We start from the raw sequence: 22,410 nt of genomic DNA, 5'->3' as shown, positions 1-22,410 counted from the left end.
GAATTTTTTTTCGGATAAAAGTATATGTAAAAGTTAATAAAAAAAAAACGTCCAACGATGTTATTACAATGAGCGTTCGTGTGTAAAAACGATTTCCCCGTGTAGTATAGCCGGATATTTAATGACGAACGAAACATTTATAATTGCACATAATTCCGCGTGCATTTATCAATTTTTTTATTCGCACATATAGGTAATTTATGCATTTATGTCTTTCAGCGCGTGATTACATATCGGTTATTTTTTAAAAGTTTAACGAGAATATTATTTGATATATTTTACGCGTTCGCATATATTAACAGTGGCGATGCTATACAGTACTATTTTTTACCTGCGCGAATAAAACGTGGTGTGTAAATGTTGCGTATAGATAATTAAACGCGCCACATAATACCATTAAGAAATACAGTCTAATAATAGTAATTAATTTAAATAATATCGACATCGCTGATGATTGTCATCCGATGACTTTCTTCGAGAAACGTAATCAGCATAATCTCTGGTATGTACCGACCACAGTGCATCAGCTTGAGCAGGAGTATCGCCTTAGCGCTGTGACGCTTCTAGAATTTTCTTGAAGGAATGAGACGAGAAAAATTATTATTCATTCGAAATAGCATAAAGAAAAGATTTGTCTTCAAAATTGTCATTTGTCCCTTCCCCCTCTTTACAAGAACATTTACGGTTTACCAATCCTCAGGATTTTATCGGGTTAGGAAAACAGCTATGTATAGTTACATGTTTGCCAGCTTTCTGAAAATATTAAAAATGGTTTATCCAACTATATCCAGCCAAATATATGTGTGAAAATCTTGTATATATTCGTATTTATTTATACTACGTTACTAGGGTTTAACATAATTATATACTCTCAGTAGCAATCAGATAGTACACAATAAAAACCCCACGTACATTCTATTGATACTTATTAAAATCGTATTAATTTACATATACCACAATCGGTAATTATTAAAATTAATATAGTTAAGAAAAGAAAATTTAGGTATTTAACCAAAAAGTGAAAAAATATATAAACCCAATCACCAGCCCAAAAACTGTTACGATCTTTAAAAATGTGATTTTCGAAGTATTTTCTTAGTGTACCTGTACATTCTTTCAAAATGTTCGATGAACCGGTGTGATATTTTTTGACTGTACGTTTATTAGTCAATTAATACAAAATGGTATTTTTATTATATGTATACATAGTCAGATTTTGAGTAATGATTTGCACACCCTTTAATACATACCAAAATCCACGTATTTATCAATATAATATATTTATGTATAGGTGTGTACATGCAAGTATACAAGGAGGGTTTATGGGTTCAATCCTTCCTCCTCGAAATTCAGGAAAATTGTTAAATATATTTTTATAGAGTAAAAATGTTCAAGTCTAATTTATTTGCTTTTCGTCGTCGGACTTTTAGCCATCACGACAAGTCGATTTTTGCTTGCACGTGCATGTCTCTACAGACGAACCGATATATTTATATTATTTTATATTCGTTCATTCAGGTGCGCAAGCGAAGGGAATAGTTTTATAGGGAGCTAAGTATATTTTACTGCTGGCCGGTGGGTTAAACGGAAGCATTAACACGTCAATTAAATATGCATTTCAGTCGAACACGTGTGAATAATGTGTTATAATATTTTATCCGTACAAAGCTGTAAATATTATTAAAATGAGTAGCATTAGTTATATTTTTTATTTACACTATAGGGAAATCGAAATAATAACATGCCTAATAAACTTGACACGAAATCAACCGCGACTGGCATGATTTCACGACCATATGCATATTAAACAGTAATGCATGTATGCATGACACTTATATAATGTTTACCTGTTGTGGATCCCATCGTTATAATATGATGTGAATTACATCAAAACAAATCGTAGTTTATGAGGTTTATAGGCCGCGCGATAAGATCAAAAAAAAAAAAAAAAACAAATTTGTAAGCAAAATAATGATGTCATTTATAATTATATTCAATACCCTATTCAATATTTATATAGTTTTAATTTTCTTTTAAACTATTTACCCACAAATAACAAAAAAATTAAAATGCATTTAACGTTTGACCATTGCACTTATAATGCATTTTAAATATTTAAAAAATGCATTGTTGTTAATGAATTGAATGGGCTTCATTGCAACTGGAAACATCTACATGAATATGTGTGTTTAAATTTTTTTTTTTTCGTTTTTAGAAAAATTTGGTTCGTACACACATTCCGTATTTTTATGTTTGATTATAATCTGAGTATTACAATGCTGCTATCATTCGACCATCCGACTTTTACCGATCCAGTCGATCAATCCGTCGTATACCTACACGCTCTGGTTCATCCGTCGAAGTGCTCGACCGATTAACTTCTCGTATAGGATTTAAAAGTGTTACACGGTTGCCAGCACGTAATCATACGAATAGACTCGAGGATCTCATCGCGGCCACTAATATGAATTAATACGATTGAAAACGATAGTCAAACGGTTCTTTAAGCGTTTCTTTATTCGTAAAATCGCTACTATGCGAAATAACCACAGAATCTAAAAACGGGGGGTGGAAGGCCTAAACTACACATTATGAAATAAATGCGATCAGCGTAAATCGAGGTACTGCCGCGGTGATCTGTTCGATATCCGCGTTTCGCCCCGGTAAGTCGCTACTCACACGGTGAGCCGGCTACCGATGCACGATCGTAAACAATCGATTACATGTAATTACATGCCGACAGTAATAATATTATTAATATCACCGTCGACGGTACACTGTACGTTTCAGTGGCGTATATAGTGGGTGGCCTAGTGGGCTACAGCCCCCCCCCCCCGAAATGTTTTAAAAAATTTAAAAATTATTTTAAACATATGCTATACTGTAAGGGTGCTTTATGTTTATTTAAAATTGGCGTCCAATCGTTTTGGGACATTCTGTAAATTAAATGTAGATAAGTGCCTACTGTGTCTTGTTAGCGATTCTTAGATTGCAATGGTAATTTAACACTGTCCATAGTAGCCCATCAGGAAAATATTTTCTGTACACGCCACTGGTACGTTTGCTTCCGGGGATTTCGCTCGGTTAAATTCCGAACGGAAGCACTTGGAGTGTAGGTACGCGCACAAATATTCGCGTAAACGCACGAACACATTCGCACGCGGCCACACACATGCGCGCGCACACTCTCTCACACGTGGTGGTTTATTGATCCGACGGTCGCGACTTGTGCGAGGAATGCGTACAGTTGACACCGCGTTCGCTTCCGATGCGTAGGTGCACACCACCGGCGGAGCCGCGTCAAATTCGACTTGACGTGTGTGAGAAACTTTTCACTTGCGGTTCTGACGCTCGAGTGTGAAAACGGTTAGCTCAGAAACACACACCAACGTACCTACGCGTACGAACCGCGTTCCCGATGCACTGACGACCATGGGCGCAACTAGAGCCCATATATTGTAAGGGGGGGGGGGTGCTGAAATTGATGAAAATTGATGTTGAACGGTATTCAACAGCAATTACTATAGATTATATAGATTTGAAGAAAAAAAACAGGTGTGCTACATTCGAACTCGGGGGTGCTAAAAACCCTATTGCGCCCCTCTAGTTGCGCCTATGGTGCTGACGTATACTATAGTGTAAGAACGGCGTAGAGTACGTAGAACCGGTGCTAGGAAACGTACTATGTCGACGAGTGTTTGCATACGGTCGTTTATATGATAAGTAAAAAAAACGAATTTAAGTAAATTGAAAAAAATCTGACGGATCGACACTGACATGTGACCATTTTGACGAAATTATTTCGTTGGTAACTCATGTGTAGAGTATCCTCCGCTCAGATATCTGCTACTACAATAGCACGTAACAGCTGAGTAGCCGATAGTAATATCAATACGTACCACATGTTTATAAATATAAAAATAAATAATTACAATATTGTATTATCAATTACGTCATAGTAGGTGTATAGCGTGCCGTCGATTACTGACAAAAGGAAAAATTAAAATCGAGATATACTAAAATCAAAATATTTAACATTAATTTCGAACTCCGTTTTAAAATTCTCCGTGAACTGCTGGAGAGTATACGAAGTACACCCGTGAATTTTCAAAATAATGTTGAGATCATATGTATCTCGTGGCAATATAACGAACGAAAAAGCGTGTGTTTGAATCACAGCATTTTTACACAATCAATTTTATAATATACAGATACGCCGTTGTATTGTATAAATCAGTAGCGACTACAGAGCAGCCACTAGACACATTACCGTAATCATCTGCATTCAATTGATAAAAGCAGGTTCCGAACAATAGAAAACTTAATGGTTGTTTCGATTGTGGAAAACGTGTTCGATCCGGTCGGATGCAAATGATTGCAGCAACGTCTAATGGCTGCCTGCGTCCACGTAGCTGCTATGAATTCTAACAGCATTACGACCGTATCTGCGTTGTAATAGAACATCTCAATGCGGTGATAAAAAAAAAAAAAAACCACTGAAATATCGGATATCGTATGGTTCGGAAACGGTTTTATTGTGCATACGCTTACACAAATGCTTCGACTCGCACCTTATGCCCGTTGCAAGAACTCGTCGCAACTTATGCATTTGCCACAGCCTACAGCAGGGGTTGGCAACCCGCGGCCCGCGAAGCAATTTTTTATGGCCCGCACAAAGGTAGTTAGTTGTTGTGTTTTATTTTTATTCAATACATTTTTCATACAACTTTCAATACTATTCAATTCTTTTTTCTTTATAAATAAAATTGTTATTATTATCTAATTGGAGTCGAAGATAATGATGGCTGCACTACTCAGTCATAGGATAAATTAAATATACTTATATATATATATATATATATATATATATTTAATCTATGTATTTAATACATATATATCTAATATATTTAATCTATGGTCATAGTTACTTTGCGTTTGTAGCAATTAGTATTACACCGTGATTACGTCCGTACGTCTGATTATTTGCGTTTGTAATAATTTCATTTTATAAGAAATCCAAACATTATGGCGACTAAAAAAAGAAAAATTTATGATGAACATCATTTTTTTAATAATTCTTGGGTTGATTTATTATACTTTTTCGTCGAAAACAAAGGTAAGCCATTATGTTTAATTTGTCAAAAAATTAAATTTTTTCTTAAAAGCAATTTTTTTCAGTAAAATTCGTATTTTTTACACTCATATTTCTATGTAAAATAATCAAATATAATAGCAATACAATTATTAGTATATATCATATGTAAAAATTTTTTTTAATGTGGCCCTTGATAAATATTTGAAAAAAAATAAAGCCCCGGTGGTTCAAAAGGTTGCCAACCCCTGGCTTACAGGGTAGCTATTCCGAATTCGGCGCGTCGTCAAAATACTAATACGTCTTTTACAAGCCCATTTGACACGTTGCAAATCAGAAAAATGAAAAACGTGTACTTGCTGGCGGGTGCAATGTACGAATCGTTATATTTCCGGACCGGTGCGACGTGGCCCACGTCAATCCACACTTCGGTGAGATGAGCCATCGAGTCGGCGTTCTAATCGGAGCATCAGTACTACTCAAGAAAAAACGAAGACTAACTGCATCGCGCTGTGCACACGTACTACAACATTGGAGTTTTCCGCGCACGTAGCGCATCAAATGTTACATTTGGTACCTAGTAGGCGCGTACGTATATGTATTTGTATCATGGTTACGAACTGTGGCTAGTGACGTATAGTGAACGTGGGAGAAAGAAAACCCGCGTGCGATGTCCATTAACCATACGCTTGCAGGGTGGAGGTTCCGTGTTTGCACGTATCGTATATGTTACGGGCAATATAGAATACACGTGCAATGTACACTTTGCCCGGGCAATTTGATCCTGCAAAGGCAATCTGAACCTCGAATAGAAATAAATAACTGTTATAATTATGACAATAAAACAAAAAAATGGAGCTATGGCTTGAGATTTGTCCAGTTTATGAAAAATCGTGCTCATCACCATGGTAAAAAACATTCACCATATGAAGCGATGTTTGGTACACACCCTAAAATTGATTTAACTCCTACAATACTTCCTGTTAACATAATTGAAGAATTAAGAACCGAAGAAGAATTACAAGCAGAATTTAAGTCGATACAAATTCTTTCGAACGACAATGAACATAATGAAATATTTCAAAAAATAGAAGAATATGATGAAGTAAAACAAAAACAAGGCAAATATTGATAAGCCAAAACCGACACGATTCGTTAAATAACCGAAAATTCCAAGCAACAAAAATTACAGAAATGTCCGAAAAACGATTTTGCCAAGGAAATATTGGAGATTCAGTTAAAGTCAAAATTCCAAATGTGGATAGAGCACGCAGATGATATAATAATAATATGACCTTCGATGTGTTCTTGGCGTAATAATATTAAGTAATAATTTCATAACTTATCGATAAAATAATTTTATAAAATCTATAAACATTATAAAATATATTTTAGTAAATGATAACTTCTATGAAACCGGAAACAAATTAAACAGCAGAAACCAATTTACGATTTGTAAAGAAAAATTTGTACAGATTGATGATATACCGGTGTTGTTTAATTTCACTACGAGAAGTAGCCCGTAACATTTGTAATTTATGAGGACAGGGATATGATCGGTGCACTTGTACGCAGCTTTGTAAGACCAATAAATGCAAGTGTAAAAAAGGAGGACGTATTTGTAATCCTAATTGCCATTTCAGCGTACCTTTTGAAAATGAATAAAAAATAATTTTAAAACGTAATACTATCAAGTATAATAATGTATTAATACTTGATTATAATTTAAAACTTGTGTTTTTAATATTTATAATATAAAAAAAATCGATAAAACGATACATCATTGTTTTAAAATATTCTTAATCTAATAAATACGTATATCACTAATAGGTACCTAACAATACAATCGTGGTAAATTAATAGTAAAATATTGTACAGTTATTTATTCCTATTCCAGGTTCGAATTGCCCGGGCGAAGTGTACGTTGCCTGGTGGTATTCCATATTGCCCGTATTGTATATATATATTACACACGAAGTATTGTAACAGCGGTACTGTGCAGCGGCTGCAGCGGGTCGGCGGCGGTACGCGGGGTGGTGCGGTCGTGGGCGGACGCGGCGGGGTGGAGTTTTTCCGAGTACGCCCTCGGAAAATACATTTTTCATGACCCTTTTAGGGGGTAATCGGGCGCGGTACCGCACCGCACATCACGCACGCTGTATACGCACGCACGCACATTGCACAACCACTGGCTTGTACACGTGCGCACAAACATATTATATAAAGCACGCGCTTATATTCCGTTCGCAGGACCCTCTTGTTGTACGTACACACACATATATATCTGTATCGTATACGTTCGTGCGTGTGTGTACACATACATATATGTATATGTTATGTCGTATGGCGAATTCAAGACCCATAACTACGCTATCCTGCGGCAAGGGTTCGGGGAGACTTCGGCGTTTTTAAAACTTTTATCCTCCCCCACCCTCCGACTAGTGCTTTGAACGAGTCACCTCCCGCGGTTTAGTACTATGCTCGCCGTAGCGTACGTATACGAGATATATAAGCACAGCACAACGCGTATTATAACTGGTACAGCTCCGGAACGCTATTATTTTTGCGTGTTTCACGACGGTAGTGTGAAATTATTATTTCCTCGGGGCGTACATAGCGACGACTCGACTCGGCGGCCCCTTCCAAGTCATGGCGTTCGCTTGAAATATTTCCGATTGAGGATTTTGAACAGTAGAGAACACGTGCAATTCGAATGACAGTTGTTTACCCTTCATTCGGATTCATAACGATGAAAAATTTATCGAAAAACAGTGTTTTTTTTTTGCGTTCTAAGCAACTATTGAACCTCATAATATTAGATCACAATCATTATTTGCACTCCGAGATGGGTATAACTGCAGATCATCTGCATGATAGGGGGGCATGCAATCGCACCAAGATCTGTAAGATCTGTATACTGTACGTCTTATGTGGACGCGTATTTCTTACACGACGGTCTCTTCTTGCTAGGGACGAGGGAAACTGGAGTCGGCGATGTCATAAGTTGTACCCAGTGTTCTGTTTTATACGATAATTTTTTAGTCGTCGGCTTGTAATATTATTAATGATCATTACTGGGAATGATAGTTGTGACTTGTGTTCACAAATTTTAAACTCTGAAATTAAATACGAACGTAATATACTATTAAACAATAATATTAAAAAGTATGAAGTTATTAATATATTATAATATGTACTACGTGTAAAACTGTAAGGTGATAATTTTTAGACATGTGTTTAAGGCGGATGGATTTCTTTACCCAATTTTTTTTTTAAAAAAGTTTAGTGTAACTATGGTTCTACGGTTCATACTTATAAATTATTTAAAACAATAATATGATTTGATTTTTTTATCAAAAGTAATCGATTTGTGATAGGTAATAATAAGCCTTAAATATGATAATCTGTTGGTAAAAGTGTTACATTCACAATCTAAAACAATCCATACTTTCATAACTTATAATATTAGAAATCATGTTGACCTTTGTGATAATGATTTACAATAATATAAATTAAATTAATTACGTAAATCGCTTGAGATTAAATTATAATTACAATCTCGTTAGCCTTGTTTTATGCCATCGAGAAGTATGAACGACTACAGATTAAATTATTGAAAAATATTACTTTAAAAAAAGAAATTTAAATTTTGTATCGTTAGTATTAAAATATACAATTTTGTTTATAATTTTTTACGTGTTTTATCATTACCCAATACACGTGAAAATAGGTAACAATAAAATTAATTGATATATCCTTTACGAGAAAATTCCAAAATGCGTTTCTGGATATGTTAATTCACCTATTGTGATAACAGTTATTTTATATATGCATAGATCAATTATTATTTGTAAAAGTCAATCAATTGTGTAGTGTTAAAATTTTGAATGAAACGAAGAATGTATTTTTTTTTTTTTTTACTTAGATACTGAATATTATCAAACCCTTTCGTTCCAAAAACCCTTCCAGCGGTCGGTAGAGAAATAGAGAGAAAGAAATAAAAGAAATATTTAGGAAAACGAGCGGGAGAGTGATGGAGAGAGGAGTGATCGGTTTGGTGTTTTTTTTCATGGTGTATCTGTCTCCCGGTTTATCGTAATACATCGAATTACAAAGAAACCTATCCGTGATGGAAGTTTATTGATCAAGTCAAATGTATGGTGGATACGATGTTGGATAAACAAGAGTCTTAGACGCAGTAAACATGTTGTTCAATCTCACACAGTTCTCATAGAATATAGTAGTACAGAATAGCATACATTTTTTCCGTGCACGCCCGAGTGTATTATGATACGTACGTATGTTTACAATTCGAGTTCAGTTCTGAGGTGTTCATATTATCAGGTAATCATTGCTGGAGATTTCACTGCGAAAAGCCGTCGCTCTGCGCTGTCATTGTAGTATAATATGAGCCGTATCATATTCACGAGACGGTCATCTTCGCGATCAATAATTCGACAATGTTTACAGCATAGTTTCTAACCTAGGAAGTGCGTTCAGTATAACTAGTGACAGAACTGCGATCATCGAGGCCCGTGGATAAGATATCATTGAAGGCCCTACTATATTTGTAATCTAACTTTCCAAACATTGGGCTGTTTATTTGTATAGAATAAAATAATTAATACATGTTGATGGTAAATAAATAATGTATTCAATTATTATTACAATATCAATAATAATAATAATAATAATTTTGTATTTACGACGGATGAAAATGAAAACGCAATGAAAATGTTTATTTTCAACTACGATCGACGATTAAATTATACCACATAGTGCATGAACAGTCTAGAAAGAGTACCGCGGTAAGACATTTTATTAAGCGTTTGTTTACTATACGGCTGCAGTGTTTTATAAATAATTACATACGAGGACGAGTGAACATAACATAAATCATTCGCGGAGTACTTGACTATGGTCCGGATCAACGTCATATTTCGTACGTAGAACCAAATCGTGTCACAGAAAGGCACCTACCAACATGGTGATCTTTTGAACGCGAAACACTTTTAATTTTTCATTCGCGTTGGTAAGTGCTGTGTAATAAAATATATTTAAAAAACACAGGAAATAATTATTTTAGATTTTTCTATTTCATAAAAAAAAGCTGTATTCTATACATTTTCTTTTAGTACATACGATATAAACAAACCAATGTAAAAGTAAGTCCCGATCACTATGTGTACATCGAGGTATATATATATTTGATCTACTAAGGTCACATCCCCGCACGCATACATAATATTAATGGTCGTTTAGCGATTTTGTTGTTTTGTTTATATATACGTATATATAACTCCAGTGATGGTGGCAGCAATTGTTGTGCCCTATATTTTTCCGATTCGCAAAAAAAACCGAACGTTTACCCATTTAACGAATAATGTATTGTGTCTATATGTATGTACGCAAATCATATAAACATACCAGGTATATTATACCTATATATACGTTGCGTGGTGTAAAATCCGACCACAAACTTCGTTTTACGTACAGATGGTAAATATTTTCACACGTTCAAAACCGGACGGATATTAATTGTAATATTGATTTGCGGATATCGTTGTTCCCTTATGTAAAAATAAAATAAATACTACGAAAAATTAACAAATAGGTTCCTAGACGATTGCAATGTTACCGAATCACTCGGCTTTATCCGAGTGTCAAAAGCTTATTGTCACAAGTAATTGCGAATGTTGTCAATATGAAATATGTGCACGAGTTTCAGAGAGGTATTACGAATATTAAATATATATATATACTGTACAAAAATCGCGTGTAAACTGACACAGTAGTTCCGGAGATTATACCGGATAGATATAAAAGGGACTTATTTTGTATACAACACACGTACATATTTAAATATTATAAACGCCAGCGGTGAAGAATAAAAATGTAATCGATAAACATAGTGTATTATGTAAATGCGCATCAGAATTATTGTCCATAACTAGTTTAATTGCATTTCTTCAAAATTATTCGTTCGTAAACGTGTCTAATAAAGAAAATATAAACAAAGTCATAATATTATTTCAATTATTGCTACTGCTACAACATACGTACGAGTACTTAAAACAACTAATAATGTGTAGTGGCCACCGGACAAAATTATTAGTTGTTTGGGCCACAAATTGACACTTTTCGCGCGTTTCTTGATCAAAACGATGACACGATATTATAATGCTATGTAGTAGATAAAAAATGGTAAATAATAACAACATTATTATGTATATATATACGTGTATACATGATATAATATACGAGTATACACGAACGACAAAATGTATGTGTGGATCACCAGAAAACGAAAATTCATGTTCATAATATGTTTTTAATCGGTTTAAATACATAAACAAATCATTCAATCGCACTAAGTGTATAGTGACACAAAACAAAGAAAAAAGAAAAAAAACAAGTAAACATTTTTGATTAATACAAATCTAACGAATTTCTTTCATTACATTATATATTTACATGAAAAGTTACAACAAATTTTACACACAATTTGTGCAGCGCACGGCAGCTGATTCCCGGAGGATGCTCAACGAACTGCTCGTCGTTTTCTTACGATTATATTCGGGTTTCAAATACATACACACACATATATATGCGTACAATATAAATATAAAGTACATACATAGACAATGATTATAGTTATATAATTATGACGGCGACGCGTGTATCCACCACGCGTTTATGTAACAATACATATTATCATATAATATTTATGATGAGGAGCGGAGGAGTAGTGGAGAAAATAGGACGATAATAGGGGAAGAAAATATGTATAACAAATAAAAAACAAATCAAAGATTTATAGGTATATATGTGCCTAAATAAATATGGGTGTCGTGCGGACCTGAAACAAAAAACGAAACATGTCGATATTAGTATACCACGCGTTTGGTACATCACTTAAACTTTGGGAGGTTACGGGTGTGTATGCTAAACATTACAGGATATCATATTTAAATAAACAAAAAGTCTGTCTGCTAGTGTAACTATCTACCGTGGTTTATCTACCCACGGTGTAGTGTACACCCCCCTCTCCCCCGAGAAAAATAATAATTACTGTTGGTCTTAAGGGGCCCACATGCATGTTTTGAATCGAAGAGATCACGAACTAACGTAGTAAAAGAGTAATATCTATTACTCACCCGTGCATACGATGACGATGACGGCATTAGGGACTCGACGTGTCGTTGTGAAGGCTATCGTCACTCTCCAGGTATGTGACGAACGAGTCGGTCGAATCCGGGTGCATCATGTCCACGGGGCCCGGGTCTATGTCCAACCTGGTCATGGGCGGCGGAGGACCGTGGATGTCGTAACCGTGCATCTGCGAACACGTTGACCGCGTTACTTTACAAACGTTTTGTAGTTTACGTAAAAACGCATACGAGATACGATCACAATAAATACGTAAAAGTGAACACATACATTATTGTACTGCTATAAACGTAATACGTACGGTTGTGTACGTAAACATATATGTGCATGCGTTTTATAATCGCGTATAACGTGTAAAATATATTACTCTAATCGAAACGGTTTCGTAAGAGGATCGCGCGTGAAAAAGTGAACGTGTAATCGTACGCGCGTACCTATACCAATATTATAAAATATAAACTGCGCTGCGTCGTCGTTCGAAAATTGTCCGATAAGAAACGTGCACGAATTTTATTCGGTCGAGTTGGACGCGTATAATACGTGTACATACATATAAGATACGTGAATATAACTATATATGTGTACACCGTATAGGATGTTCAATAAAATAATATTATTTGACGAGACAAGGTTGTCTAGTGACCCAGGACCACTACACGTATATATATATATATATATATATATATATATACATATACATATACGTAAATACACTGCTGCAGACACGCGTGTAGTAATTACACATTCAGGGGCAATGTAATCCCGCACTAAGTCGACAGCGCAGTCGTGTGTACATTGCTGCTGCTGTTACTTTCCAATATCACCGGGATTATCCTTGTCAAGACATCGGCAGTGTGACGCTGTACACTACGTGAGCGTCCGTCCGTGTTCGGTGATCGTAAAAAAAAACACGATTCTTTGACAGCAGCGGCGACCACGTCTCGCGCCCGAAAAAAAAGAAATTAATGAAACCTTCGTACTAACGTAGTACAGTCGTCGGTCGCGTTATTGTGATCCACTGTTCGGCGGGTGTACGCGTAGTTTCAGTAGCCGACAGGTTGATGCGCGCGCGCGCGAGAATACGATTATTTATTTATTTATACGCTTTCGATATTACGCGCGAACACAGGCAATGAGTTCGCTTTACAGCCGTAATCGCTCATCGATATTTACACCTACGACGATAAAACGGTAATGCGACACGAAAATTTTTTTTATTATTTTTTTTTAAAGGCATTGCGACTACGCTTCATGACCGCGGAGAGAAATAATATTCGGTGGACTACATTGTAATATTGATGAAAATACAAAGCAAAACACAACTGTTGTACCATATCGTTTTAGTACTACAGCCGCACACGAAAACAACTGAGACGGCTTTTAAATTTGTTGACTTTACAGTTAAACCAATCAATCGATGTTTTCAATAGTACCCTGATATAGATAATCGGTATGAACAAAGATGTGCTGCGCAATGTTTAACTTTGATATTTGTTTATGTAAATGTGTATAAGCACCTGATTGACCAGCTGTTGGAAATGTGGTTGATTGGTGTCCACTCGGTCGAGATCTGAGTGCAACGCGAATTCGGACAGCGCTTTCCACGGTGGTTGGAAACTCTGCACTTCTATCTGATTCATGCCCAACGGACTGTCGTGCCTCACCGGGCTCGACGCGACCATTGGTATACCCTGCATGCTGCCGTATCCCATTTTTCTACCGTCCTGAAACACGCGTGAACCCAATCGACACGTTAGTAATAATCCGCATAAGTATATGTATTGTGTAAGTACAATATATAAAATACAAGATTATCCTTTTTCTGTATATATATATGAACATGAACATGTACATCATAACATTATAATGAAATATACGAAAATATTACTGTCAAGATTAACGTATACCTATTGTTTTGATAGTTAATGTTCTTTTAAATAAAATTATAAAAACAGGTCGTCCGATTTATACTAATACCATCCTAATAAAGTCCAACTTGTAAATACTTCAGAATGTATAGTACTTACTAGTATTACACTACATTTATACACTCCTAAACGAAATTATATTTGACGTATAGTATTACAGATTTTTATGGTTTTATTGCTAGACATACAGTGGATGAAGTAGTCATTCATTATTGTACCGTGGAGTAAAAGCATCGACGATCAAACGAGTACCTATATAATTTATTGTTTCCTCGTGTTAACGACAGTTTTATGAATACGGTTCAAGTTTTTACCGATGTGTAAGGATAAATTCACTAAAACAATAACGATTTTGCCGACGGTGCATTCTATTTGATTCGTTGGCCGTATAACTCGTGCAATGTTTAGTTTTCTCATGTTGTCGTTTATTTAGGAGTCCGGCAATGGCGACAACGTCGTTCGAACGATTCGTAAGGTGAAAACGAAAGAAAGGGTGAAGGGAAAAAAAGTTATAATAACACGACAGCTGAGCGTCGGCAATGATTGAAATGAAAAAAAACCACCGCCCAAGTAGTTGGCAGTCCGTCAACAAACCGCCTATACGAAATTGATGGTTTAAAAAATAATACGAGGTTCGACTTTAGTTTGTGTGTGTGTGTGTGTGTGTGTGTGTGTGTGCAAGTGTGAGGTTATGAGTGTGTGTGTATACATACGTATTCGATGTGTTTAAGCGTGTGCGTAGGTATTTTAAGAAAGACCCGTCAAACGTCGTTTTGAAGTGTGAACCGATTTAACAAACGCGTGGTGCACGACGCGTAAAAATACCCTTTCAAGAAATTGGGCTTGCGAAAACGAATTTCATTTTTTATTTACTCATTTCTAAAGCTACATATTATTGTCTACATAGACATACAGCGCTGCACTTTAGTAACTATTGATTAGTCCGTCCGCTTATTGTACACATAGTGTTTAAGATTTAAACAGTTGGTGAACTATTGTTACCGTTCATTACTATACCGCAACGTACACGCATTGTTCGTTCGATATCGGTGGAAGTGTAAAGTTTAGTCACCTAAACGGTACATCGTTTGAAAAACAAAAGAAAAAGGTTCCGATCGTGATATAAAGTGTGCGATGTGCACCGCAGACGCTCGCGTCTGTTAGGTGTACTGTTTTCGGTCTCGGAGTGTACGTACCGGGATAGGAAAATGCAGGAGAGTGCATTTGTCTTTAAACGGTGCGCAAGAGTTTACGGTTTTTTCGTCGCCGTATTGTTTACAAAATCGTTTCAAGCCCATTGGTCGTCCGGGCCGACCTATGATGCCGTTGCCGCCAACGGGTTGCATCGCGTACAACGGACGAGTGGGTCGTGTGCGTCCGCGTGCACCGCGTGTAATGGTTCTCGCCGTGTTGCGGCATCGTCCGTATAGGCCAGTTAATTGACCCCGTCGCGTTCTTGCCCGCAACCGCTACTACGGTACGGGCGACTGGGGGTGTTCGGGAAGGAAAAAATAAATAAACACACCGACAGCGGCATATCGTATTATTGCGTCTGCGGAGAGATAACAGGAGAATAATGTGCGTGCGTGCGGATACGTATACGGATGCGTATTCGATGCGTGTACGCGACGGACACGCGCGCACTGGCGTCATCGCCGCCGTTGTCGGTGGGAAATACCGACACGCCGAGCGTGGAAAACACATATCCCGTACGTACACAAGTCGTCTTCGGCCGACGATCTTCCGCCAGTGGCGGTGGTGCCGGCGGCGCCAAACGGGCGACACGATGGCGACATTGTAATCGGAAGGCAGCCGTCACGGAACGCGCGTAACCGGTTTTTGAGACCGCTAAATGGAAACTGGAGAATATAATATAATATACTGTATGGTACTCTTATTTTTTTTTTTCCCCATATCATTATTATTGTAATACACGGGCACGCATGCACGCGGAGGGCCGCGCGGACGCACATTTATTCGTTCACAATAGCTTAAAAAAATAATAAACCCTTAAATACGGTCACCGATTTCGTCCGATTCCGAAGTTTAATCCGTTTGGAAATAGAAAGCTTATACTACTATATTGTTATACGAACACTCGGGTAATTTTTTTTTTTTTTTTTTGGTCTTCTTTCTAACGCGCGCGGTCGCTGTTCCGCTGTATAGTAAAATACTTATTTACATACGTACAAATGCACGCGTTTGTGTGCGTCGACGGGATATACGAGACGGTTCTGAATATATTATTATTACACAACACGTCAAGTATTAAATCAAAATAAAATTCGTTCACACAAGCATCACAAATATTGTACGTTTCATAGTATTTACTCGTATGTACACACGAGTATTAGATTATAGATTACAAGAGATACACGCGTGATGCAAACGAATTTTCCGGCACCACAGTTTATGCTCGCAAACGCTTATCATATAGTTATACAAGATTTTTGAATTTTTACGCGATGGTAAAAGCTGTACATCAATAATGAGCCGTCATGTACGATTTGTAGGACCCTGTTACTCTATTCAGATGTACGTACATCCACGGCGTAATTTAAGAGTATTTAATTTACACGTTATGCGATGTGTACATACTTTATCTTGCTGTATTTGCTGTTTGAGGGCGATTGCGCGTTTCTTGTCTTTGCACCTTTTATTCTGGAACCACACGCGTATGACCCGCGGGCTGAGTCCGGTCATCTCGACCAGTTGCTCCTTCATGAGGGCATCCGGCCGCGGGTTGGCCGAGTAGCACGTCCGCAACGTGTGCAGCTGCTTCTCGTTGAGCACAGTCCGGACGCGAGTGGGCTTGCCGTCCGATGAGCCTTTGCCCGCCGAACCGAGACGGCTGTTACCCGGACCGTCCGATCCCGTCCTCCCCGAACACTTGTTCGAACCCGATTCCGACGAGTCTGAAACGAAACACAGCTGCTTGTTAATAAATCGTAAACAACGTACTACAACCAGCCAAACAAGTACATAATAACGTAATATACATATAGTGATCAAAGATTTTATAAATATCATATTACAAATAGAGCGGATAACGAATAATGTATATGTTATGTAAACTTTAATTATTGTAAGCTTTACCTCGAAAAACATAAGTAAATCATCTTTACATTAGACGTTTTGTAAAATCAATGAGCATATTTAATAATAACAAGGTTAAAGAATCTAAACGTATCATTCGAGTTCAAATTTTCGATCATATGAGAAAAAATGAAAACTTTATGGTGTTGTAGATTCACAGCGTATAAAAAATAGCGTTTAAAGGACAAAAATGTTATCATTGTAAAATCTTTGTTTGAAATCGCAGCAAAAAGTCTTAGAGTTAAAGATCTGGGAGGCCACTGCAGTGCAGAATAGTTTATAAAGCCGTTCTATTCGGTCTAGAAACAGTCGGACTATTTACGTGAATAATTCGCTCAGGGATTCAAGCCAATACGAAGAATACATTTATACTGCGACGTACCACTGTAGTTGATGGAGGATTTCTGGTGCACCGGCTTTATACGTATGTATATGTACGTCGATGACAACGGCGATCGCCGAGATTTCAGTTCGCGGGATATTCGGAAAAGAACAAAAATCCTGCAGGCTGCTGCCGAAGAGTAAACACGGCTCGGGGAAGACCACACAAGTGGTCCAGTTCCCATGGCCCCTTATATAATATGTGCCGTAGCAGTAGTATAAAACAGGAGCGTATCCTTCCCGATCCTCGATAACCCTATCCATTCCCCGTCATCGTCGTAGGACGCGTAGGACTTCGTTGGTGGAAAAAAAATCACCCACGACAGCTGCGAAAATAATATTCGTTTTGGATTTCCGCCGTCACGTTTATACATACATTCATATATATATATATATATATATATATATATATATATATATATAAATCTTACACCACTCTATGTATATAGTAGGTATACACTACAGTGTACTTCATATTATGTCGTAACTCACGTACAATGCAACGACTGCGACCCGACAATGACGACGAAAAGGGAAACAGTGTCTGTGTGAGTACAACGTAAATAAAAAACTATTTGTTTGGTAAAATTTGAATAGAAGGGTTTTGATTTTAATAAATACGCACCGCGCGATATACAATCGTAATATGAAACGGACATAGCGCCGAAATTATATTCAAAGTGCTTATTTATGTTTTACGTTTAGTTCTACCGGTGCTGAAAGGAAGAGCGTTTTAAGATTATATCATAATACGGGAGGCAATTAATGTATAACATTTAATATGTAGGTCAACACGCAAAATAAACTCAAAATATACTTCAGATTGATATAAATAAATAGCAAAAATTATTAGTGTTTTCATAAAAAAAGTTATCTACTACGTATTTTTTAGTAAATAATATCAAATTAATATTATAAATAATTATAATAAATAAAATCATTTAAATTAAATAAAAATCATGATGCATATGAATCGATTTTTTTATACTTTAAATACTATATACAACTATACACAGTAAAGTGCAAAACTGTATAACAATGTAAAAATTATATGCCTAAATTATTTGGAAATAGTGACATTTTATTGGAAAATAATTGAAATATTAATAAAAAAAATTGTACTTACAAAAATGTGTGTTTACAAAAGCTACTTAGAATTAAATGAAATAAGTACATAGAAAACCTAAAACCTAAATTCACTTTTATACTAAACAATGTTTATACAGGTAAGGGTGCTAATTCGATCTCTAGTGAAATGTAAGTAAAGGCTAAGCTTACTTTTGGTAATACCGTATTAGATTGTTATAATAAAATTATAAATATACATATATTTTATTGTTAATATATTAAGAATTTCATTCAGACGAAAAAATAGCTTTAAATAAACGAGTTGGAAAAAACAATATACCTTTTGTTTCTCTTTTCAGTGTTTTTCACGTGATTTTCAACATAAAGTAAGTAGGTGCCTGTGTATAGAAATGTCTTAAAAGCTTATTTTTCTTGTTTGTACACGCACATCTTTATAATGTCGAAGAAAAAAAAATTCAAGGACTTAGCCTGCAGGGGAAAAAAGTGTTTACACATTTGTGTGTGTACGTGTTAAATATACATATATATATATATAGGTATATACGTAAGACATACTTGTCTTAAAAGAGTATATATTTTAGTTCATATTTTTCTTTAACAGACTCCGTTTTGTGGGAACTTTTGTTTTTTAAATCTTCAAATATACGTAGCTTAATGTTTTCTATCATTTTTTTTTCTGCGCGTCTCTTAAAATACATTTTTTACTGAAAACCCCTTTATTTCTCGCGTTTTAGTTAAATATTTTATGTACGGTTCTATATTTCTTCTGATGCACTCGACGACGACAACGCGAGACGATTTCCGCGGGGATTTTAAAATAAAAAAAAAAAAAATCTCGTACTTTATACATAGTGCTGTACAGTGTAATACTTCCAAATTCTAATATTTGTCACGCGCGGTGTCGTTTCTTTTACATACGAAACGCGCGCCGAATGATTTTTCGGTACCCGGTGTTTGCGCTCGCTCGAATGTATAATATTTGTTCGGTCGTAAGATAAAAAAGACGCAGGTCCCACCGCCGCCACCGTGCCCGCAGGTGTGTCTGTTCGGTATATACAGTGGTGCGACATACTTCAATTAATACGGTATATATTATAATGTGTGTACCCGAATACGTACTACGTACAACACGTATTATAAATACTAAACGAGAATACCGACATTTCTATAACGCACAGGCGCGTAACAGTACCTAACTCAGTATCGACCGTACCGTTTTCGGTAGAATATAATAATATACGTATATCAGATTTACGTGCAGCGGTGTATCCATAACAAAACGGAAAATGAGATTTACACGGGTTGTTAATCGGTCGAGTCCGACCACGTTTGGGCCCGGATCGAGAGCGTATACCGCCGCATGTCGGCGTGTAATGGCCATAAAATATATAGCTGGCGCCAAGGCGCACGCACTGTCGTTGGCAGGCTTACCTATTAATATACATAAAAGCGTGTACATGAGCGTACAGACTTACTCCCATAGAAAGTGGAATAATTTGGACCCCCCGTTCTTGGCAGGTTTAAGGTTATCGGCTACGGTTTTTAATTACAAATAATTGTTTTCGTATACAGTATATAGTTGGGTCGCGAACCCACGAACAACACTTAAGGTTCCTTCGAATAATGTATACACGTTGATGTCCATTCATCTCGATGCATAAGTCACTTCATCATTTGTTCCCCCCTCCATATTTAAGTAAACGTGATTCGACCACGCGTACGTTATGAACATTTTGATTATTCGATTTCCGAATTCGAATAGAAATCAATTACGTCACTGATTGGGAGTAATTTTAGAGTTTTAAATGCAATTGTTTATGAATCAATTTAATAATAATGTAGGACTTTTTTTTTTTTTTTTGTTTTCTATCATAACCTTGTGCCGGATTCGGTCTATTTCGTTTCGTGACCGTCAGTATAAAAAATCGACGGTATTTTGATCTCGCACGCATTCGGGTAAGAACCGTAATGAACGATACGTTTAAGTAAAAATCAAACGTTACACAATATCACGTACGCCTATACGTGTGAAAGAAGACGGTTTTCGGGGAAGGAAAGAAATCGGATTTTCGTGACCGCGCATCTAGTCGCAACGGGGTGTCAATGACCGCCGGTCGGACGAAATGTAATAACATCTAATGATCACGGCCGCGGTAGGTGTAGTGTACACGGTACACGCGTCGCCCAGGACTGCGGGCACCATGATTGAAACGTCAAAACGCCCTTCTTGCCGCCGTCGCGGTGAACGCAAACTGAAAATTATCGAGTTTTAACCGCATTAAACGTGCGCGCGTGTTGCGGGGACGGTAATTTTTTTGTTTCCAGTCCCCGGAGATGGTCGCGGTTTCCCCGCGGAAAAAAAAAAGTTCATCCCCCGGGAATCACGTAACCGCGTAATATTATACGCATATAAGGGTGTGTGCACGTTCCGACTACTCTACTGCTGCAGTGTCGGAGGTGGTGTGTTTTTCAATTTCTCGTGTGCGACGATGACGACGACGCCGACGCGCGCGGGCGCAAGTGTACACGGTCCGAGTGCGGTTTTCCAAGGACGCGTGCGCGGGGTGGGCTCGCCTACGCGGTAACGGAATAGAAAATAGGGGGAGGGAGGGGTGGTGGCTGGAGGGAGGAGAAGGAAGGCGGAAAAAAAAGGAGCAAATTGAGGGTTGTATATCGAGTGTGTGCGTCCGGAACCGTTTGTGTTCGAAAACCGACGTTCCGCGACCGTTGGCATCGGCGACGGCCACGTGACGGTTTTATTGTTGTTATTATTATACCCAGCGCGCACGCCACCCTCCGCCGCCTGCCACAGTGCTTCGCCGGTAGTCATTTCGCTTTTGCACTGCACGCGGGCGCGTGTATGGAAAATAAACGCCGGACGTGAGTCTTAAATATAAATTATCATACGCACTGTAACGCACTATACAATCGTGTAACGAATTACAGCAGCGGTGAGAAATGAACTTTGGGAAAAATCAATATGTACTGGCTGTCGATTTTTTCGCTTTCCCAAAATGTATGCGTTTCACCGTGACTGCATTATACACGGAACTACATAGGTATATGTTTTATTATTATTGTTTCACTCGAATGGACCATTACGTATGGAAACGTTCGGGGACGTCCAGTTTTTTTTTTTTTAAAAACGTGTTTTTTACGGCATCGGTGCGAATCAAAAATCATAAAAATTGCGTTGTACTCGAGCCGGGAACGAGTATTATGCAAAAAGGGTTCGTTTGTCGGATTTTAAAATAAAATAAAATACGCGATGGCAATATCCGGCCGCCGCTGAACCTACAGAATCACAAACGTAACGAATAAAAACGGAAAACAACATGATAAAAAAGTTTCTGCACGGTAGCGGTGCAAAATCAATAGTCTTATGCTATGGCGATGTTTTATCCACCTACCCTCGCTCGTTTAGTTCCCCTCGTAAACAATCCGGTAATTAACATTATTCTAATGGCTCCACCACCGTTAATGGGTCGGTCTTTAATGAGCACCGCCAAGCACAAGGGGCCTAATATTCTTTCTTGTTAATTTCACTGCTGCTCTGAACTAGAATGTATTTATATATAAATATAATAATATACTCTGTAACATTTCGAGAACTTAATGCCGCAAAGTTTATAAAAAATAAAAATTATATAACCA

General features: G+C 37.1%; 1 protein-coding gene across 2 annotated transcripts in view; it reads right to left on the bottom strand.

The window, feature by feature from the left end:
- Window positions 1-11,403: 11,403 nt before the first annotated feature.
- Window positions 11,404-22,410, bottom strand: part of LOC112681965 (insulin gene enhancer protein ISL-2B) — a 49,704-nt gene continuing 38,697 nt past the window's right edge. For both annotated transcript variants that reach the window (XM_025552358.1, XM_025552359.1), the window contains exons 5-8: window positions 16,789-17,105; window positions 13,780-13,986; window positions 12,250-12,431; window positions 11,404-11,951 (exon numbers count right to left, since the gene is read on the bottom strand). In XM_025552358.1, coding sequence (XP_025408143.1) covers window positions 12,276-12,431; window positions 13,780-13,986; window positions 16,789-17,105 — 680 coding nt within the window. In that variant the 3' untranslated portion in view covers window positions 11,404-11,951; window positions 12,250-12,275. The remainder of the gene's footprint in view (window positions 11,952-12,249; window positions 12,432-13,779; window positions 13,987-16,788; window positions 17,106-22,410) is intronic.

Source organism: Sipha flava, unplaced genomic scaffold, assembly GCF_003268045.1.
Source record: "Sipha flava isolate LNK unplaced genomic scaffold, YSA_version1 1_pilon_pilon, whole genome shotgun sequence".
Taxonomy (NCBI): domain Eukaryota; kingdom Metazoa; phylum Arthropoda; class Insecta; order Hemiptera; family Aphididae; genus Sipha; species Sipha flava.
The sequence above is the reverse complement of the archived record's forward strand: the minus strand, read 5'-3'. Positions and strand labels throughout refer to the sequence as shown.